The sequence below is a fragment of the Corythoichthys intestinalis genome, chromosome 14 (assembly GCF_030265065.1).
Source record: "Corythoichthys intestinalis isolate RoL2023-P3 chromosome 14, ASM3026506v1, whole genome shotgun sequence".
NCBI classification, from domain to species: domain Eukaryota; kingdom Metazoa; phylum Chordata; class Actinopteri; order Syngnathiformes; family Syngnathidae; genus Corythoichthys; species Corythoichthys intestinalis.
In genome coordinates this window covers 26,149,679-26,172,943 of record NC_080408.1, presented here as the reverse complement: position 1 = coordinate 26,172,943, position 23,265 = coordinate 26,149,679, and the positions used below count along the sequence as shown (strand labels likewise).

General features: G+C 39.0%; 1 protein-coding gene across 15 annotated transcripts in view; it reads right to left on the bottom strand.

Annotated features, from left to right (window-relative positions):
• Positions 1–23,265, bottom strand: part of ctnnd2b (catenin (cadherin-associated protein), delta 2b) — a 284,445-nt gene that overhangs the window by 121,419 nt on the left and 139,761 nt on the right. For all 15 annotated transcript variants that reach the window (XM_057858336.1, XM_057858334.1, XM_057858338.1 and 12 more), the window contains 2 exons: positions 17,699–17,733; positions 15,459–15,575 (listed from right to left, as the gene is read on the bottom strand). In XM_057858336.1, the coding sequence (XP_057714319.1) occupies positions 15,459–15,575; positions 17,699–17,733 (152 nt within the window). The remainder of the gene's footprint in view (positions 1–15,458; positions 15,576–17,698; positions 17,734–23,265) is intronic.

Sequence of the window (23,265 nt, the reverse complement as noted above, 5' to 3'; positions counted from 1 at the left end):
TACTGTATACAGGAAGAAAAATTAAATACTCGTCCGTTAAGTGGCATATTGCAGGGCTTCAGACTGAGTCTAATAGTAATCATTTGGTAATTTAGGAGTAAATCTTTAATCCACACATGCATATGTGACTATTGAATTTGACATTTTCCTCCAAGTATCATTATCAAAAGCTCCAGGCTTCAACTGATTTGCTACTGTTAAGTATTAAAAAAAAAAAAAAAAAAAAAAAAAAAAAAAAAAAAAAACATTTTCTCACAGTTATAATATTACAGTATCTCTTTAAGTTGGGTGGCTGTAAACCATTGTTTTGTGTGTGTGTGTGTGTGTGTGTTCGATTAAACATTGAAAATGTTCATTACTGTAATTCCCCAAATATAACGCGCACCCGTGTATAACGCGCACCTGAAATATGCCTCTAAAATCTAGGAAAAATGATTGTACTCGTGTATAAAGCGCACTAATATTTTAGCACCATTTTCTGTGGTAAAATTGCTCACGGTATAATAATTTTCAGAAAGTAAGCGGTCAACATTTTGTTACCGGCATCTCTAAGGGGCCGCTGTCTCGTTTGAATATGACCGGCATTGCCAATTTAGCGTGAAAGAAGTGGACGAGCGAAGGGGGGGAGAGAGAGCAGGTGTTGCAGAGTTGCGTGGAGAGCGCAGTGTTAATTGGATGTGTCCCCCACTGGTTTCATTTTTTTGTTAATAAAGTATCCAGCGAAACCATCCAACACAGCTAAGTGCCTTGCCATGCACCTTCCTGAAGAAGCACCGGATGAACCGACGACAAACAAGCCACTTAACTCGCCGGTCCGCTCCCGACCACAGTCCGGAGTTGAAAGCACCGCAACTTACCAAAACTGGAGATTGGTAACAATTTATACGAAACGGATCGCCGTATACTTTCTCTTCAAGACAACATGGCCGTGTCAATGATGAATCTTTCTGTCTCCATCCCTGTACCTGTGTATAATATGCACCCGTGATTTTACAAGTGCATTTTGGGGAAAAAAAGTGTGCGTTATATTTGGGCAATTACGGTAATCACTTCAGAACGTCAGCACCTTTCAACTTTCCAGGCTATGCACACATACACACTGCCAAAATAATGTGAGGGGCTGCTTCACAGCTATTTCCTTTCATGTGTACTCTAATTCATGTCTTTAATGCATATGCATTCTGCACATATGCACATTGGTTCGCCAACGAAACAAACATTATAAGTGCAACGGCTGCAATGCACGGTTGTGAAGACCACAAAAAAAGCAAGCTATGTCTAGTAAACAGTAAAATAAAACATTTACCCAATGTTTCTGTTGATTGTAAAGGTTGCATTTCCCCAGATGGATCATAAAGTAAATGAGCTTAAACAAATCATCAGAGGAGGAAGGGAGCAGCTTGTGCAAAAACCAAAGCCCTCCCATTACTCTTACTAGCTGTTAAATTTTTCATGGGTCCTTGATTCATTCCCTTTTGGAAAAGATGATGTGCCCATCAAGGGCTTTTAATTATAGAGATGTAACTCTTTTTTTCTCTTTCTTTAAAATATAAGCTAAGAACCATAGTCCGAATCCAGACAATCCAGTCAATTTTTTGTCAAGCTTATTGGGATTTTTTTGGATGACTTTGGGTGAAAGAAATAAACTTAACTTTACAGAAATAGATTTTTTGTTAGTACAGTAGTTGTTAAGATGGAGCCAGCAAGGAATAGGACTTCCCCTAAGCGCCATAAGACTGTCATTAGACAATTATGCTTATGACATGACAGCTGGACATAAATGGAGATAGTGACATAATTATAATGGCCATGATAGTGTCATGTCGCAATTATGACGGTCTTATGACGTCGCTGTCAAATAAAGTGTTACCTACTAACCAAAATAAATCAACAAATAAGCCGCAATGGACTATAAGCCGCAGGATTCAAAATGAAGGAACAAAGTAGCAGTTTATAGTCCGAAAATTATGGTAATTTATCTTCTTTTAAAATGCCAAATGTCAGATAAAGTGTTACCTATTAACCAAAATAAATCAACAAATAAGCCGCAATGGACTATAAGCCGCAGGATTCAAAATGAAGGAAAAAAGTAGCGGTTTATAGTCCGAAAATTATGGTAATTTATCTTCTTTTAAAATGCCAAATGCCACTCAAAACTGTTATTATATTTTTTAAGGCCCAGACACCGCAGAACTAAATTTGCAGTGGAATAGTTTGCCGATGTCACACAAATAAAACTTGTCCAGCATTTGGGGAAAAATATGCCTCTAAAGTTGCACAAAACCATAGGACTACAAACATTGCTTGTCAACGCTAACAAGTACAGTTGTCCGACAATGACTTTTTAAACAATTTACTGATATCGTCCAACTCCAAAAATCCAATACCGATATCAAACCGATACCGATACATGCGGTCGTGGACTTAACATATTGTATTGTGATGCCCCCCTGGGTGATTTAATAATTGATAACAAATCCCAAGCATCTTTATTTGGAGACATCTAATTGTCAAAAAACATAACTGCTGTACTAAGCTTTGACCAGCCCTTGTACAAAGAATGCTTCTACATTCACTATGAATGCAACATGCATAGTGACCCAAAACCAATAATGAAAAAATGATGCCGATATTATCCAATATCATTTTAAACAACTTTACTAATAAACATTCCAATTCAAATCAATAGTGGGTCAGTCGGTCTCCAAGAAGAGAATGTGTTTGGTTCCACTATGTATGCATGAAAGCATAGAATTACAGGACATCAATAGAAGCGAACGCAAATGGAGTCACTTCGGAAAAGCATTTTGACAACATGCAACAGCTTGGGCAGAGTGAAAAGTCACTATTAAGTACAGAGAAAGGCTCCTGGAAGAGTGTGGAGATGCATTATTTAAAAAGGAGTATTAAGCAAAAAGACCTGGGTGAGTTTACTAGGTCAAGGCATTCCTGTCCAATATATAGACTCATACTGGGTCGACAACGGCTGCTAATGAAATTCATAAAGTGGAAGACTGGTTTCTCAGCCGAATTCACGCACACAAGCGCACACATCATGCCATGCACAGAGCCAAAGAATGTTTTTTTTTGGATGCCACTTTAGGTGTATTTCATAGTGTAGTGGATCCTTCAGGGAACCTCATAAATATATTATCACTGAGATGGCAAACACTAAAGGCTTTACTGAATCCACATAATGTGAGTGGGAGAAAGTGTAAAGACCAGGAGAGTTTGGAGGAAAATATATTTAAGCGGGGGTAATAAAGTGTGAAACTTTTTTTTTTTCACATTTTAATATCTCTTCACATTTGAACGGACGCTAACACTCTTGCCCTTCTCCTGTCAAGGATGATGATCACAAACATGCTCACACCTGCATGTGCGGGTGTGGATATATCACAGATTTCCTTATCTCTTTTTTAATGGAGATTATCTTATAAACTCACAAATACACACTCACACAAAAGATGAATGTTTTTCTTTCATAGCCTGCATTCTCGATTGACACATTTTAATATTTAATGAGTTGTCTATTTTCAGATACCCTTTAGAGGCGTGTGCAGTCAACGGCACACACACAAAAACACAAATGTGCGCACACTACAGTCCCAAATACAGTGCCTTGCAAAAGTATTCGGCCCCCTTGAATCTTGCAACCTTTCGCCACATTTCAGGCTTCAAACATAAAGACATGAAATTTAATTTTTTTGTCAAGAATCAACAACAACTGGGACACAATCGTGAAGTGGAACAACATTTATTGGATAATTTAAACTTTTTTAACAAATAAAAAACTGAAAACTGGGGCGTGCAATATTATTCGGCCCCTTTACTTTCAGTGCAGCAAACTCACTCCAGAAGTTCAGTGAGGACCTCTGAATGATCCAATGTTGTCCTAAATGACCGATGATAAATAGAATCCACCTGTGTGTAATCAAGTCTCCGTATAAATGCACCTGCTCTGTGATAGTCTCAGGGTTCTGTTTAAAGTGCAGAGAGCATTATGAAAACCAAGGAACACACCAGGCAGGTCCGAGATACTGTTGTGGAGAAGTTTAAAGCCGGATTTGGATACAAAAAGATTTCCCAAGCTTTAAACATCTCAAGGAGCACTGTGCAAGCCATCATATTGAAATGGAAGGAGCATCAGACCACTGCAAATCTACCAAGACCCGGCCGTCCTTCCAAACTTTCTTCTCAAACAAGGAGAAAACTGATCAGAGATGCAGCCAAGAGGCCCATGATCACTCTGGATGAACTGCAGAGATCTACAGCTGAGGTGGGAGAGTCTGTCCATAGGACAACAATCAGTCGTACACTGCACAAATCTGGCCTTTATGGAAGAGTGGCAAGAAGAAAGCCATTTCTCAAAGATATCCATAAAAAGTCTCGTTTAAAGGTTGCCACAAGCCACCTGGGAGACACACCAAACATGTGGAAGAAGGTGCTCTGGTCAGATGAAACCAAAATTGAACTTTTTGGCCACAATGCAAAACGATAAGTTTGGCGTAAAAGCAACACAGCTCATCACCCTGAACACACCATCCCCACTGTCAAACATGGTGGTGGCAGCATCGTGGTTTGGGCCTGCTTTTCTTTAGCTGGGACAGGGAAGATGGTTAAAATTGACGGGAAGATGGATGCAGCCAAATACAGGAACATTCTGGAAGACAACCTGTTGGTATCTGCACAAGACCTGAGACTGGGACGGAGATTTATCTTCCAACAGGACAATGATCCAAAACATAAAGCCAAATCTACAATGGAATGGTTAAAAAATAAACGTATCCAGGTGTTAGAATGGCCAAGTCAAAGTCCAGACCTGAATCCAATCGAGAATCTGTGGAAAGAGCTGAAGACTGCTGTTCACAAACACTCTCCATCCAACCTCACTGAGCTCGAGCTGTTTTGCAAGGAAGAATGGGCAAGAATGTCAGTCTCTCGATGTGCAAAACTGATAGAAACATACCCCAAGCGACTTGCAGCTGCAATTGGAGCAAAAGGTGGCGCTACAAAGTATTAACGCAAGGGGGCCGAATAATATTGCACGCCCCACTTTTCAGTTTTTTATTTGTTAAAAAAGTTTAAATTATCCAATAAATGTTGTTCCACTTCACGATTGTGTCCCAGTTGTTGTTGATTCTTGACAAAAAAATTAAATTTCATATCTTTATGTTTGAAGCCTGAAATGTGGCGAAAGGTTGCAAGATTCAAGGGGGCCGAATACTTTTGCAAGGCACTGTAACTACATTGGTCAAACTTACACATATTAACATGCACAATGCAAAGCATGACGGCCAAGTTTACTCTGCTAACTGGGTTAATTTGTGCCGGATCCTGCCGGAATAAGATTACCCTCCCTGTGTTCCGGGACTTATTTGGGCAGATCCGGTACCTTAGTTAGTTTATTTATTTATTTCTACCCGTCAACAGACTGCCACAACATTAAATAGAACTGCTCAATCAAAATTCTTAAATCCTTATAATGGGCTTATTAAATTAAAAGTTTTTAAGTCCTGTGATTCCATAATGCTTTTGAAAGTTTTATCTTTTATAAATATGTGTATTTCATTACGTGTCTGTGAAAACAAATCGTTTGTAATTGTCTTCAGTAATTAAGAGGGAGAAATCTTTCTACTGCCACGAAGGGAGGTTTTAAAAAAAAAAAAAAAAAAGCATTTTAAATGCTCACTTTAGTTAACAAAGATGCCCTTGCTCGATAAGGACCAATCACACAGAGCAATTATTTCTAGTTATTAATGATGATGGCTTCAGAAAAAGTATTATTTGGAGCCAATGAACATTCATATGCAATACATAAAAAGTTGTATTTTCTTTCGTTTATTTGAAGCAGAAAATGATTAAATGGTGGAAATGAAAGAGCACATCCAGAAAGCGCTTTCTGGATGACATTCATGACATTGCAAGTACTTAAATGGCAAGTCAAGTGAAGTAAAGAAACATTCAAAATGCAGGAGAGTGATTTAACAAAAAATTATATATTTTTTTTATTTTCATTTCAGTTTTTTTTCAGTTCCTCAATTTTGTTGTACAATTGTACGTCAATGAAGTCGTCCGTCCGTCCGTCCGTCCGTCCGTCCGCCCGTCCGTCCGTCCGTCCATCCATCCCCAATAAGCAATAGAATAAATTATAATTATCTCACAGTAGTGAAGTAGGTCACTACACTTGACATTAAAGTCATAATGAGGCAACATAATTAGTCATCAACAAATAACAAAATAAAGGCGGTGGATCTAACACATACTAATCCTAACTAAAGGTACACAACTAAAAAAATGACAATACAGCATATACTTGTATAACCTGAGCTGTGAGGCATTCTGGAATTCCTTCAACTTTGCAAATTCTAAATAGTTAAAGTGCCTGTGACGCAAAAAATCATGTTTATTTCATAATACACTCGGTATTTTATGCTCCTGAATGAAATGGAGAACTTGGATGTGTAAAGAAGCAATTGATATATTTATTCAATTTTTTGAATCCCGCGCTACGAAAATGACAGACTTCCGGCTTCGGTCTTGCATTGAGGAAGAGGGCGCTGTGACATGCACGGAAAAAGGAGTCGTCTTCACTATACAGCCGTACTGTTGTATGAGAAGGACTAAGGATTCAGGTGATTTTGTGGATTAATACGTTTATTTTTTGCATCACGCCAGCAGAAAAATTTTGCCGCACCAGGGAGAGGCATGTGAGCCTTTTAGGGGTTTCAAAAGGTTCCCATTCACCGGTGGATATTGGCCAAAACAAGCCCTACTACTGTGGGACCATATTACTTACGAGGAAGTGAGTAAGCATGTGTTTTATATTATGTCAAATACTGGGATCATTTTAATAAGTAGGTGGCTTGCATTTTGTGGTTAACATGCTCTTCGTCCCCACGGCCGACGGCCGGCGATTTGTTGCACATCCCCCCGCCGGGACTGCACTATACTCGGTTTATTGCCCTCTTCATGTGCCCCGGTGTTCTGTCAAATTTTGTGACCGATCAGAAATTGCAACTTTGTGTTGAAAATAGCCGCGAAAACAGCGATTACAAAGTAAACACTACAAACTTTCTTTAAATAAAGGACTACTTATGTTTGATCATGGATGGGCATGTAAAAAGCTCTCCTTATACACATTAGCTGAACACGTTAGCTGCACAACAACTGCTGCCGCTCTCGTATGGCTCTCGCTGTTTAGGTCTTCGCCGTATAGTAAAGCATTATTTTACCATATTCGTGTTGACCATTTGGCAGCTACACGCTCCTCCGATGTCGGCCAGTTTGTTCGGTGGTCATTGTCCAGCTGCTTCCCCGGTGACCTCTCCTGTTCGTAGTAGCAGGGGAACGAGCTTTAAATTGCTCTCTGCCGGGCGGGTTGCCGATTGGCGAAGAGAATCGACAACCCAGTCATCATGTGAAATGATCCGGGCTACTTATGTGTGATTTTCCGCTTTGAAGACTTTGAAACATCACTCGGTTCGGGATAGCATGTCGGCTAGCTGTCATGCCTCTTGGTTTTTTTACTTTCTCCGAAGTTGGGGAAGGGAAATGACATAACCCTGAGTTAGGTGGCATAAAATATTGTTCGGGAGGAGGAGCAGTAAAGGTGAAGTCGACAGTTTTGACCATTATGGAGTAATTTTGCCATGTCGTCCTGAATAACTGCATTTTCATCATTTCATATTCCATTTAGCACAAGACTGTTATTTGTCATGACCATGCCATTTATTTAGCTACTGGGGAAAAAAATACTTGGATAAAAAGAATATCCGGTAAAAATATTGGAGTACAGAGACTAAATTAATGACATTTTGCGGCTCTCTTCATCACGTTTTCCTCATTCTGAATAATTCTCCCTCAACAGGCTGACTGGTCCTTCTCAAGCCATTTATTTAGCTATTGGGGAAAAATACTTGGATAAAAAGAATATCCTGTAAAAATATTGGAGGAAACTGAAACAATGACATTTTGCGGCTCTCTTCGTCGCGTTTTCCTCGTTGTGAATACTTCCCGCTCAATGCGCTGCATACTAAATCAGATGGAATCGTGACTCCGCTGACATCCTCCACCTGTTGGGGAGGCTAGAGACCTATAATGGTAGGCGTGGCTAACCGGCAGATTAAAAGACTAATTTCTCGTCATCTGCGCTTTGCTAAATTGTTGTATAGAGTCGAATTGTCTCAAAATATTATTCTAATTCACATAATAATGCTATTTAAGACTTTTTTTTCTATCCTGTCGTACGCACTTTAAGGCCGCAAATAGTGCATACCAAAATTTTTTTAAAATCCCAAAACACTTTAATAGCATTTAATAGAGTTGGATAATTGTTTAAACACAGATGTAGCCTACACATAGTAATATGTTGCTCACAACGTTGTAATGCTGTACTGTACAATAAAGCACAATAAGTGGCTGCCTCCTATGTTCCACTCTCATACTTCCAAAGGCATGTTACAAAAATAAGAGAATCCAGAATCTAACTTCCTCTTCAGTTTCTGCACCCGGCCAGCTGCTAACCAGTTATCTATATATTCCTATGACTTTGTTTAGTGCGCCATGAAGTATAAAAGCTTAAATTTATTAAGCCAATAGCCCATGTCGTCCGCACAAAACTAGGATCCTCTTTCCAGATACTTTTTTCACAGGTAGTTAGCTGTGTAATTTTAGAAACTCTAGAGTAGGGGTCCCCAAACTACGGCCCGCGGGCCGAATACGGCCCGCCCCGACATTTGGTCCGGCCCCCTGAACAATACCAGAGAGCATCCCCCCCCACCCCCCCAATAGTGTTATTTATTTTCTGGCCTATTTCTGTGAAGAACTCAGAGAGGGTTATTTGGTTATTATCTATTTGATTAATAGTGTTATTATTATTAATTATTATAATATTATATTATTATTCATTCATTCATTCATTCATTCATTCATTTTCCATTATTTTTATTTTATTTACTTTTGTTCCGTGAAATATCCAGAAAGGGTTATTTGATTGTGGCTTTCTGAAAAACAATATTTTTTTACATTTAGGCACTCCTGCAATCGTCACACTTTTTCTGTTACAAACTGACCCCGGCCCCTCATCAGAGAAGGGAAAAGTTATGCGGCCCTCACTGGAAAAAGTTTGGGGACCCCTGCTCCAGATCCACGCAGAGTGTAGCTAAATTCCCCACTTCCCAAGTATTTACGCAAAGGGAGTGACACATAAAACTTGCCATAGGCAAATTTCAGTTAGTCTTAAGGCCAAGTTATGCTTCCGCATCACACCTGCGCCGTCAAGGAAGACCCGATTTATGATCCTGCGCCGTAGCCTGTCTTGCTCCTTCTCAATTTTCTGACCTGGCATCACGTCAACGCGTGTGAAGTTGTGGAAATGGACTGTGATTGGTCCGCTCAGACTGTTGTTTCCAGTTCAGCGCGAAATCACCGCCATTGTCGACCATGATTTTTCTACATACGCAAAAATGGACCAAGCCGACGAGAGTAGTAACGAAGAGCAAGTACGACAACTTCTACAATGTCTTGTCAAGACATTATGAAGATTGCCAAATGGCAAGCAGTTTGTGGGAGGAGATTGCTGAAAATACGGGGCTGGAGGTCAGCCAGCGATTCGAATTAAAAAAACACCAAGACAAGTATGTGTGTGTTCGGAATCGAATGGCCACACGAAGCCGTGACCCAGTCTGCCAAAAAACTGCCAGCTTTTTATCATTTTATGTCGTCTTTTTGTTTGGTGCACATCATCATTTATTGTGTACATTTGTTTGCTGTGAGTCTGTGACTTATTTACGTGTCACACTTCAAGTACATGAAAAATAAAGCACAGTTTTGGTGTTAAAAGAGTTTTGATGTTTGATTTTCAACAACAGACAGTTCATACACGATACATCATCACTGATTGAGAGTGCCTCGGTGCTTTTATGATAACGTTAACATCAAGGCTTCCAACGCAGTTTGGGAAGTTCCATAGACGCCAGAAATATGCAATGGCCTCCCACTGGCTGGTTGTAGGACACTGCAAACAAATCGGACCGGAGGGCTTTGCAGACCTCGGACAAAACGCTGAACGCAGTGTTCGACGCCAGTTTGAAGCTAGCTGCCACAGCTTGCTGGTTTCCACCCGAAGCTAGGACTCTATGCGGCATCAAAATTCAGACAGACTGCCTTGAAACCATCGTCTGCATCACCTGTGCCTCAACATTTGTATGATCAACATTTATTCAATTTTGATGAGCTGAACATCCACATTCAAGCGTTCCATTTTGCATAGTTTAGTTTTTCTCCCTTAAACTAGACAAGAAGAAGTCAACAAGCATGCCCCCAAACTGTACAAACATAACATCACACCCCTCTAGTGGCTTGGCTGTGAATTACAGAGCAACGCGTTCCCTAACTGCAGAACTATAGAATGCTCATTGACGCCGTAGTCACTTCGCAGTCACCACAACGCAGGAGCATAACTCAGATTTGAGTAGTACAGTAGTGAGAGTACAGTCAGAAAAAATATCATCCATGTAGGTTTAAGGGTAAATACATGAAAGCAAAATCGCGAATGTGCGGGGGCGGACTGTACACAGTTAATGTATGTAAATTTACTGTGTGCGCCACTCTGTATTGTTAGCAGCAGGGCAGCTGACACCTCGGTGAGAATGGATTAGCATATCAAACTCTTGGAACGTCTCTGCATGTCTCCCGACATCTACCTCACTCCCATGGGGTGACTTGGAGCTAAGACACGAGTATGATATCCGTGACTGAAGGGGAGCAGAGTGTAGCACTGAGGCAAGAGGGACTTCCTCTGGATCTCACAGAGAGCTCGGAGAGAAATCGCATTGCACTGCGGGATTACATCAACACAACAAGACCTTTGAAGCATTGTTTTAAGTTTTATAATGTATGTAATGTCATTTTTATATCATTAAAATATTACTGAAACAATGCGTCCAAATGTTATTAATACCTCTTTAATGAGTCAGTTTGAAATATTTTAATTAGTTTGCTTCTGGTGGGGATATGGTAACAATGATTTCTTTCATATTCATAACGTATCTGAATCAATTATGAGGCCTTTCATCAACAAAACAATTTTAAAAATATATAGTCGTTCTTCTGTTGGCCAACAAGCACTCATAGCAACTAAATAAAACGAAACAGAGTAAACCCCAACATATTTTAATTATTATTATTTTTATTTTTTTTACAGCGAATGTAGAAATAATCTAACTCAAATATTATCTGAAGAGGATTCACATGCAAAGCCAGAAGTCGGCTGATCCGTCCTTAGCTGCGGATTGTGCAGGTGAGTGAAGGAAACTTTTAAGGAAAATTTTAAGATGCCTGTCGTGAAAGACTGACTGGTTCAGAATAGTATCAAAAGCACATAAAATCGACCAGGATTTCAAGGAGCAGATCAAAACGTCCAACTTGTGAGAGACATTTCAAACACCAGGATACTGATATACTGTATGTACGTATAGGTCCAGAGTATCGGTACAGAGTAGATGTAGGTAAATAGAAGTGATTGACAGTCTACAAACATGTAGGAAAGCCTTCTGCACATTCACGATCACGTGACTGGTACCTTCAACCTCTCAGGGTTCCTATAGGTCTTAACTGTTTGATGTTCTCTCTATGTGCCCTGGCCTGTCTAAATGGGAACAGGGTTGTGTGCACTGGCATTCTTTAATATGACCAGCCAGTACGAGAGCCAGCCAGCAACATCCTCATCCACCTACATTAACTAATAACCCATACTGGACGACGACGACGACACTATTCGAAGGCTGCTTGGAGTGTAAGCTGGGGCCCACTACATTAGCAGCAGCTATGCAGGTTAGCTAGCTGCAAAAAAATCACAGTCATGTTCTAGATATACACTGCTGGCCAAAAGTAATGGCACCCCTGCAATTCTGTCAGATAATGCTCAATTTCTCCCAGAAAAAGATTGCAATTACAAATGATTTGGTAGTAACATCTTTATTATTTTACATAAAACGGACAAAAGTAATGGCACCAGAGGTTGCGCTAGACTTTTTCGTTGTCTGTCATTTTGACTGACAGTGTCATAAAAATCCGGTCATAATCTATTTTTACCCGTCACTTAAATTTTTAAAATGATAATAATGACATATTCAATGGTATTTAGTTTTCATTCATTTTTAATTAATATTCTTTCCGAACAAGCTTAACAAGAGGCAGACAGACAGCGGAGTGCACCAATCAGCGACAGGCAGACGTGCCGTTAGCAAAGCGACGAGGGCAGGACGAGGGACTTGCGTGCGGAAGTAAACATACGAGGAGAACGGAGTTTATTCAACATGGCTAGCGCGAGACAGACTGTTGTCAATGTCTCGTGTCGATGTGTTTTAGCTAATTTAAAACTGAATTTACCGCGGATTGGAACATATTCTCGGCTCTCCCGCCATCCGTGTTGTTATAGAGACGACCTTCGGCGCGCAAGAGTGACGTTGCTCGTGAAGAACACGTCATGCAAATAAACAAATCTGATTTGTCGATTGATTTTGTACCTACTCGAGAGGCTGTGTCCCAGACTTTTCTCTCAGTGTTTGAAAAATACAGGGAGAACAGTCTGGCCATGCCAGGCAAACACTCAGTTGCCTTGACATTTTTCCGAGTAAGGCCAACGACATCATGCATCAAGAGAGACAATAGCTAATTAATATGCTCACTCGCCACCCTGTGGTCTGGGGTGTGAATTGCAACCTGTCAAAATGACAGATGGACTTCAGTTTTTTCCGTCACCGTTTTAAAAAACCGGTCAACGACGGAAAATATTCGGTTAACGTGACCCCTGAATGACACCCTTTGAAAAATCATGTGATGTGTCTCCGATTTGTGTAATTAAAAGCACCTGTTACTTACCTCTTGCACATAACAGGTGGTGGCAAAAACTAAATCACACTTGCAGCCAGTTAAAATGGATCATAGTTGACTCAACCTCTGTCCTGTGTCCTTGTGTGTACCACATTGAGCATGGAGAAGAGAAAGAAGACCAAAGATCTGTCAGAGGACTTGAGAAGCAAAATTGTGAGGAAGCATGGGCAATCTCAAGGCTACAAGTCCATCTCTAAAGACCTGAATGGTCCTGTGTCTACTGTGTGCAGTGTCATCAATAAGTGAAAAGCCCATGGCACTGTGGCTAACCTCCCTAGATGTGGACAGTAGTGGTGTCAACAATAATCGATGCGGCGATGCATCCTGATGCGGGGCATGGACGATTCGATTCGATGCGGGCAACAAGCTGAATCGATTCAGCGCATTTTAAAATATATAAGTACGTTCAAAAATCTTCCCTGCGCAATTCCGGTGATGCAATGGATTTGGTTTCCCCATTTGTATTATTATTGTCATGTTTCATTTTTTACACACTGCATAACTCTGGTCAAGTTTCCCACCAACCTCATAGAAGCCAAAATGTCTCCAGATGTCAGCTTTCAATGTCTTAGGTGCATCAAGAATCTTTCTTGCTCCCTCTTTCTCCGCTTCAGCCATTGTTATGTTATGTCCTATCTGTTAGAGGTTAGATCTTGTGCCCAAGTTCGGGCCCAAAATGTTAAGCATTCACGTTCGGGTCGGGCTGCCCCGCGCCGGACTAATAAATTATTAAAAAAAAAAAAAAAAAAAAAAAAAAAAAAAGGGATAAAACCGAGAGCAGGCTCTCTTTATTGTGCATTTGCTTGTGCACTCACATGAAGCAGTGGCGCCGCCCGCTTTTTCTTCTTCTTCTCCGCTGTGGCGCTTGCGATTCGTTACGAAAGACACTTTTATTTATGCACACAAAGGCAACACAAATGTGATCCTTTTGAATCCTCTCCTCTGTGTGTCTGCAAACTCGTTTTTTTTTTTATATTAAACTTTCCCAGCGTTATTTTGTTGTGTAAATGATTTTATAATGATCACAAAAATATGTAGACTATTTAAACATTAAGAAACATGCGTTTTTTCTGCCATCTCGAAGAAATGAAAATAAATTGCTGCTGCTGCGTTTTTTTTTCCCGCGTCACTCCAAGCCGGGTCAGGCTTCAATACCAGCGGGCCGTGTCAGGTCGGGCTGGATTTTTTAGGCCCCATCTAACCTCTACTATCTCTCTGCTCTCTCAATTGCAAAAAAAAATGATATTTCCTCATGTTGAAACATTGTTATGGCTGCTAAAATGCTGCTGCACTTCATTTTAATTCATTATTTTTTATTGTTATGTGATAGTTACTGATTGCATTTCTAAGTTGATTGCACATATATAGTGGGCTAGGCCAACATTTTACTTTTGTTCTACATTGCAATTTAGTTGGATGTTTTGTTTGCAACTGAACTGATCCCTGGATTGATATTGCGATAAAGATGCTGCTGCACTACAATATTTTCTTTGTCGCTTCCTTTAATATTTACTTGAATATTTTTATCGATGGGTTGTTGTGACTAAAATACAGTGACTGTTATTACTGATTTTGCACAGGAGTTCAGACAAAAGTGGAGCTTTTTGGGAAAAGGCATGAACAGGCGGAAAAAAACGAGGCCTTCAAAGAAAAGAACATGGTCCCCAAAGTCAAACATGGCGGAGGTTCCCTGATGTTTTGAGGTTGCTTTGCTTGCTCTGGCACTGGACTGCTTGACTGTGTACATGACATTATCAAGTCTGAAGACTACCAACAAATTTTGCAGCATAATGCAAGGCTCAGTGTGAGAAAGCTGGGTCTTCCTCAGAGGTCATGGGTCTTCCAGCAAGACAATGACCCAAAACACACTTCAAAAAGCACTAGAAAATGGTATGAGAGAAAGCATTGGAGACTTCTAAAGTGGCCAGCAATGAGTCCAGACCAGAATCCCATAGAAAACCTGTGGAGAGATCTGAAAATGGCAGTTTGGAGAAGGCACTCTTCAAATCTCAGAGACCTTGACCAGTTAGCCAAAAAAGAATGGTCTAAAATTCCAGCAGAGTATTGTATGAAATTCACTGACAGATACCGCAAGCGGTTGTTCGCAGTTGTTTTGTCGAAAGGTTTTGCCACAAAGTATTTGGCTGAGGGTGCCGATACTTTTGTCCAGCCCATTTTTGGAGTTTTGTGTAAAATGTTAATGATTTTATTTTTTTATTTCATTCTCTTTTGTGTTTTTTCATTGCAACCAAAATAAATTAAGATATTACTAACAAAGCATTTGTAATTGTAATCATTTTCTGGGAAAAATCGAGCATTATCAGACAGAATTGTAGGGGTGCCAATACCTTTGGCCAGCAGTGTGTACTATATACCACTTTTTGTGTAAAGAAACCCAACACTGGCATTATAAAGACACTGAAGAACACTTATTCCTTTTTCTATTCTCCTTCTCCATCTTATGTATGAAAAATATGTTTGAAAAAGAATTCTGGAAGGTAAAATAATAAAGTATCAATATTATGTTGGTCATTTGTCAATAATCTTAAGAATGGCCTTACGATCTCCAGTGGCGGTATCCTGTGAATCCAAGATGCCTGATTCTTGAAGTGATCTGATACACGAGTCCACTAACTCTAGACCTGTTGTCAACTCCTCCTCAATGTCCTTCTGTCCATCTGCAAGAGGGGGAAAATAAACAAAACATTAGTGACATATTTGTACACGTTGTGTACAAGCATGCCCATGTTTGCGAACAAAAAACCTAGCGCCTACTCTTCTTAAGACTTAAGCACCTTTCAGACATAAAGTCTGGTAATGTACTGGTATTTACCCGGTATGTGCTAATGTATAAACCTAATTTGCTGGCTCGACTGACGGCCATTTGAACTTTACCAGCTCGTAACCTACTTGTAGTCACAAGTCCTGTACTGGCTCACGCTATGTGTGTATGCAGGAGGAAATACAGAGCTTCAAAGCGTAAGGTCGATGAATTACCTATCTTGTGCCTTGACCGTGAGACCAAATAACATTTGACAAGCAGTAAACAAATAACTCATTAACTGACTTAATACCAAACTAGATCCAACATCTGCTTGCTAATGTTAGGGCTTATGAACAGACTTTTAACTTTGAATGGGATGGCGTTGAACAAGAAGTACGAGTGTTCATAGCATATTTTCTTCGTATTATTATTATTATTTTTATTAGTATTTTTGTAAACAAACATTATTGAGTATGTGTCATTGTTTTGGTCTCTTACAAATGAATTGGTCAGATCAGAAGAGTAAATTGCCTTTTTTTCTTAAGTGGAGTTGAAAAAAGTAAACACATGTCCGAGTTGCACGCTGCACTGGAAGCTGCCGAGCTGGTTACGTACCAGTACATTTCCTTCTAGTCTAAACGCGGTCAAACCAGTAAAAGTACCGGTTCATTGCATTATGTCTGTACATAAGTACTGTATTTGTTTATTATAACAATAAATCAACAAGATGGCATTAACATTATTAACATTCTGTTAAAGCAATCCATGGATAGAAAGACTTGTAGTTCTTAAAAGATAAATGTTAGTACAAGTTATAGAAATTTTATATCAAAACCCCTCTTAATGTTTTCGTTTAAATAAAATTTGTAAAATTTTCAAACAAAAAATATACTCGTAGCTCGCCATTGTTGATGTCAATAATTACACAATGCTCATGGATGGTGCTGAAACCCATAAAATCAGTCACACCCAAGCGTCAGCAGAGGGTGACAAAACACAAAAAAACACAAGTAACAAATGGTTTAATCTGTTTGAGCGGGGCATGTGCGTTAATTGCGTCAAAATTTTTAACGTAGTTAATTAAAAAAATAAATAAATACCGCCCGTTAACGCGATAATTTTGACAGCCCTATTCTGAATAGAGGCTTTATCTAAAGATCCTAATCTTTGTAAATCTCATGAAACACACCTACTACCAACATTAAATTTGTTAGTGTGAACATGATATTTTCGCCTGCTATGTGGAAGCTTTGTAAATCATGGCCTCAGAGTGGAGCTTGAGTTGAAATGTACTTAATAACCCTGCAACAAATCTTGTGGCATTGATGTCTACAGGTTAGCCTTACTTTGGCAGCCACGAGGACAAATCCTTTAAAACGAGTCCTAGGAGCAACATTAGTCTCTTACTGGGAGAGAGGAAGACAAATGGTAATAGAAAAGGTCTTAGATGGTAATAGAAAAGGTCTTAGTGAGTGGATTACAGAGGGCAGTTTTATTGACTTTGGTTGATGCCATTGCAAAGAGGTGACGCTGCACAGTTGAAACCGATTGTAGCACTCTTTGCACTGCTTCATGCTGGATTTACTTTATCATCACACCACTCAAATGCATTACATTTCGTTAAACCTGAGGTGATAGGTTCTTAATGGTTTAGGATTCACAACAGCATGAGAATGCCAAAGATTTTTTGGAATGTTTCCAAAAGTTCTTCATTTCTGTCCCTGAGGTAAAAACCTTCACACACACAGCATATTATTGACATGTCAAAGACCAGTCCGACTGAAAAAGAAACAGCGATTGATGTGCTAAACAATTAGTCAGAAATGCAGGACTATCAGTTGTAGGAATGTTCTATGTTTGCACACGCTGAGCCCACAAAACCTTTTTACAGGAGCCACTGTGTTTCTTGTCCAGATTTTAATCTGAACAATGAGAAAAAGCATGATGCAAATGCAAAGTCAGCACAGAGCTGTAGCAGACTCCAAACAATGGTGCACTAGATTAAATTTATGATGAGATTTTAGTGGAATGATTTACCTTGGTTGTTCCAGCGAAATTTCTCCTCTGCTGAACTGCAAGAGACAAATGACAATAAGCAAACACGGTTAGTACCATTGGCATAAGAAAGGAAAATGCACAAGATTTATTGTGTTTACTGTCTCTACAAACCATCTTTACAATGCACTGTAACAATAAAGCATCATACTGTACAAATATCATAAAGTTCTAAGAGTTATGGTTAACAATTGAGCCCCCCTCAAAAAAATGGCAGAAAGACTTGAGACTTTTTGTTTTAATACTAGCATAGGATACATAGACCACAAATGTCAAGGCAACAACACCAAGGTTCTTTTTAACTTTTTGAAAATGTATTTATTTTAGGGCTGTCAAAATTATCGCATTAACGGGCGGTAATTTATTTTTTAAAATTAATCACGTTAAAATATTTGACGCAATTAACGCACATGCCCCGCTCAAACAGATTAAAATGACAGCACAGTGACATGTCCACTTGTTACGTGTGTTTTTTTTTTTTGTGTTTTGTCGCCCTCTGCCGGCGCTTGTGTGTGACTGATTTTGTAATTATTGACATCAACAATGGCGAGCTACTAGTTTATTTTTTGATTGAAAATTTTACAAATTTTATTAAAACATTAAGAAGGGCTTTAATATAAAATTTCTATAACTTGTACTAACATTTATCTTTTAAGAACTACAAGTCTTTCTATCCATGGATCGCTTTAACAGAATGTTAATGTTAATGCCATCTTGTTGATTTATTGTTATAATAAACAAGTACAGTACTTATGTACAGTAGGTTGACTGTATATATAGTCTTGTGTCTTTCCATTCCAACAATAATTTACAGAAAAATATGGCATATTTTATAGATGGTTTGAATTGCGATTAATTACGATTAATTCATTTTTCAGCTGTGATTAACTCGATTAAAATTTTTTAATCGTTTGACAGCCCTAATTTATTTATTTAATTTTTCTTCAATAGCATACCATTTTTGTGTCTTTGTCCAATTGTCAATGCTACTTGCTGCCACTGTGTAGTTCACGTAGAGTGAGGGCATTTTTTTGATTCAGAGTTGGACTGTAAAATTCATACAATTCATCATACATTGAAAATGCTAAGTATGTAACAATCGACCAAAGACATTTACCCACAGCTCAATTAAGCGATGCTCTATGGATAAAATCCTTCCGTTTTTATCTTAGCTGACCATACTCAGAGTAAAAATCAATACGACAGAAGGTTGCCAAAAAAGTCAATATTAGCATGGCCCTATAGTTAATCCTTTTAAACAGATCAGCAGATCAGTTAGCATGGCATCATTTGAACACGAAAAACAGAATTACACAAGCAGGAGTGTGCTACAGCACAATACAAGCTGAAGGCTGTGTTGAAGAGTGTGCATTCCCTCTACTGGATAAATCATAATCTAAAGCAAAAATGTGTGTGAAATTAATTAATTTGCCCCAATATACAAAAATCAGGCCTCAAGGATCGATGGATATTGACCCATGCTACATAGCTCCTAAGTTTCAAGACGATTGGTCCACAAATGATGGAGGAGGTGGATGTGAAAGTTAGTATTCACAAGAACAAGATGAGGAACAACAACTACTTGAATGGCAATTTGACAGGCTATCCTCGTGGTATAAGTAAAGTGCACACCACTGCTGCAGTTTAATTTACTGCTGATGGTAAAACATGCAGCTTGATCCAGTTTGGTTTGACACGCCACACTGTAGTGAGGCTGCAAGCTTAATTTCCGATACCATAACACTGTTTCTGAGATAACACAGTATGTGAATGCAGTTTCTTAAATGAATACAATTTGTTTTCGTATTGTTGTCAGTGCCCAGCCAACATGACTATTTTCTTTCTCATGTTTAGGCAGACACTTACCCCCCAGCTGTCTGCCTTGTTTCTCCCAATTGTTGTACTTTTTTCCCTCATCAGAATAAATGTAGCAGCACTGTTTTTGTTGAGTCTACCTCTACCTTCTTTCTTTAAATGCTGACAGTGATTCTGTTCTAGCAAATCTGCTGCCACTGTCTGATTTGCTACCTGTTTTGGTCCACCAACAAAACATTCTAGCAAAGCAAACCTAACCATAAAATCACAGTAATTGTGCACATCTAAACCACGGCATACAAACAGCTGAATGTTGTTGTGAATGGTGAGTGGATCTGAAAATTCACATTCACAGCTGTTCAAATAGTACTTTTTAAGGATAACATAAGCAAAAAAACAAATGAATTATTACAGATTTCTTCAACAACGTTCAGAGAAAATCACAATGCTCCATTAATGGTGAGCTATTTTCAGAACAGGCTCGCTGGCTGCGCTCATGGTGCTTGGAGGCTAACTGGTGTCTGCATGCACCATGTTTGTGAACCCTGCTATAAATTGTCCATTGGTTGAATTTGAGTGTTTTTTGTTGTTTTTTAATTAGTTTGTTTGTTTGCTTTTGTCTATTCGTGCCCTATGATTGGCTGGGAACCAGTCCAGAGTGTACCCCACCTCCTAGACCCGTGCCGCCCATAAGGTGAGCTAGGCAACTGCCTAAGGGGGCACCAGCATCCAAAAGGGCGTCAAGAAAAATATTCAAATAATATTTGATGATAGCAGTATTCAAAAAATTATATAGAACAATAAACAAAAGAAAAAAAAAACATTCATAATCAGTCTTTAAATAATAATGAAATCATTTTTCTTGTGTGTCTTCTGCCCGTTTCACTTTTTCCTGTGATGCGATAATTTCACCACAGACCCTAGTCTCACTCACCACCCAACAGACCAGCGAGCTACCTGAAGGTGCTATTCTTAACCTCCGCGATTGAGCGACGTTACGGTGACAAGTCAACTTCATGAAAAGACAAAAGCCCTCCGGGTCAGAAGAAAAAGAAAGAAGAGAGCAAAGACGTGAAGAAAAACAGAGGTTTGTTGTGATTATTTTTTTCAACAGCATAAGCACGTGGACTTAGCGCAACTGCAAGCTAGCGGTTATTTACATACGTAGTTTATATGACTTAGTGCTAAAGCAAAATTATACTGTATCATTAGCCAGGCTGTTGTTTTAGAAATATTTTCAGTATTCAGCCAGCTGTGGATTAGTTTCAGTTAAATTTACTCCCCCTCCAATTTTAGAGCAATTTGGACAAAATGTATGGGGGACTAAAATTGTCTTGCTTATTTTCATGTGATGTGAACCACATTTTCCTTGTGTTAAATTGTGCTTTTCAAATAAATTTGCCTTGCCTATAAGTGCCAATGTTAATTAAATAAATACAACATTAAATATGCAATTAATAATTTCAAAGTTTTGTGGTATGGAGGACTAAAAGTGCCACGGATTTAAATGCAAACATTTGTTATTAAATGTGTCATTAATTCATTAAAATGCCAATCACGTTCATGTAAAAACATATTCAGTTTATTATTTTTTTTTGCTATCATGTATTATTTAATTCATTATTATGCTTCAAGAATTTATTTTCTTTTAACTACGCCCATCAAAGATATTAGCTGGATCCAACAGAAAGGTACTGTAGGCTGCAAGAATTTAGGCGCTATTATGGTTATGTCACGCTGGTTTCACAGTCAACAGCTATTTGACTAATATAATGTAACATTCCACTTTCTTTTTGTAGATGCTTTTCTGAAATATTTTCCTTCTACCTCTGTACATCCTGGGCCATCTTTTACAGCGAACTTATCCACATCAGCACCAAGTCCAAGCCCACCAAGTCCAGGAAAGAAGTGCACCTTCTAAAGCAACTCTCATATGAAAGTGCAATAGATGCTTTTGCATCAGTGAAGACAAGGTGAGTAAGGTTATAAGTCAAGGTGAAAAAAAAAGTTTCATTTTAAAGTGTTCTGTGTGTCTTTATATAGGTTTGTGTGGGTGGGTGTTAATCATATTCTAATAACAATTGTAATTTATTTAATGCATTTGTTTTTTAAGTGTTTTTTATTGGTGCTTTTGAATAGTTATTACAGCATTTTTCTTTTAATTTCTGCACTCGTTCGTTGTATTTTTTAATATAATAAATTACAAAGAGATGTGCTTTTTCATGTGAGTGTTTAAATATATGTGGTGAAAATGGGTGGGTGGGGGGGGTGCCAACAAATGTGTTGCCTAGGGGGCACCAAATTGGTCAGGCACGGCCCTGCCACCTCCTTCCAATAGTCAGCTGGGATCGGCTTCAGCACCCCAGTGAGGATAAGCAGCACGGGTGATGGATGTATAGATAATGTATTGTTGTCATGCACACTTGTATGACTGTGGATTTGGCTGGAATTAAAAAAGATGAAACAGAGCAGTAAAATGGATGGATGAATAAACTTTGCATATATAACTTTACTTTACTTGTTCAATTACTCTCTCTCACCTGCGACTCTGATAAGGATATGCACTTTAGGAAATTCATATGCGGATGAATGTGTTCCTCTTAAGGACAAACATTACATGCTGAATCACTTAAAGACCTTTTGGCCGACAAAGTATAATTACTAAGCTGGGATAAGACAAATTGACACTGATCAACTCTGGTACATCATTGTATATATTGTTCATTATATTGCTGTGTATTACTTTGTATGTGTGTGCATGCACAAAGAGCATACAACAATCAAATTGTAAATTTATGTGATCCATCTCTCTTATACTGTACTAGTAGTTTCACATTATATTGTGGTCATATATCAAACGGTAGCTTAGGAGGCTATGGATCTAAGTCTTCATTCAAATCGCAATTGATCAACAACCACTTTTGATATTGTAGGGAAGTTTAAAAGCTATGTGGGCATTAAAAATGGGATGATGTAGTGCAGGGGTGCCCAATCCTGGTCCTCGAGAGCCCCTATCCAGCTAGTTTTCCGTGTCTCCCTCCTTTAACACATCTGAATCAAATGATAAGCTCATCAGCAAGCTCTGCAGCAGCCTGATAACGATCCTGATTAGTTGATTCAGGTGTGTTAGAGGAGGGAGACATGGAAAAAATGCTGGATAGGGGCTCTCGAGGACCGGGATTAGGCACCCCTGATGTAGTGCATGTGATTCTTGTTTTCTAATAAATGTGAAAAATAAGTTGGGAGCTAGCCATTACCTTAAAACTGAAAGGTTACCTCATACTTTACAACAAGTTAAATTAGTAATGCTGTATTGCAAGTTAATGACTCTCATAAAAAAGTTAATTTCTCTTTGTGAGTTAATTTTACTGCTTTTTTTTATCACTCACCAAAAGGTTGTAAAATTGGGTATTGAAAGAAAATCAAATGTTCTACTGAAAGGCCAAAGGTGCCAGAAGTCGAACAAACATTAATATTTACCATCTCAGATCAGTTTACTATTAAGCTCACCGGTCACTGTGGTTAGTGGTTTCCAGAGTTTGTAGTTAATCAGACCACAACTTTTTTTGTTTAATAATAACTCTCCAGCCCACCATGGCCAAAAATAGTCTCTCTGGTGGCCAGGTGATCGACCGATCGATCTTGAGACTAGGGAGTGACAAACATTTTAAGCACATGAGAAATGGGGCGCATTGTGGGAACAATAGTTCATCACAATCAGAGACAGGTGAGGC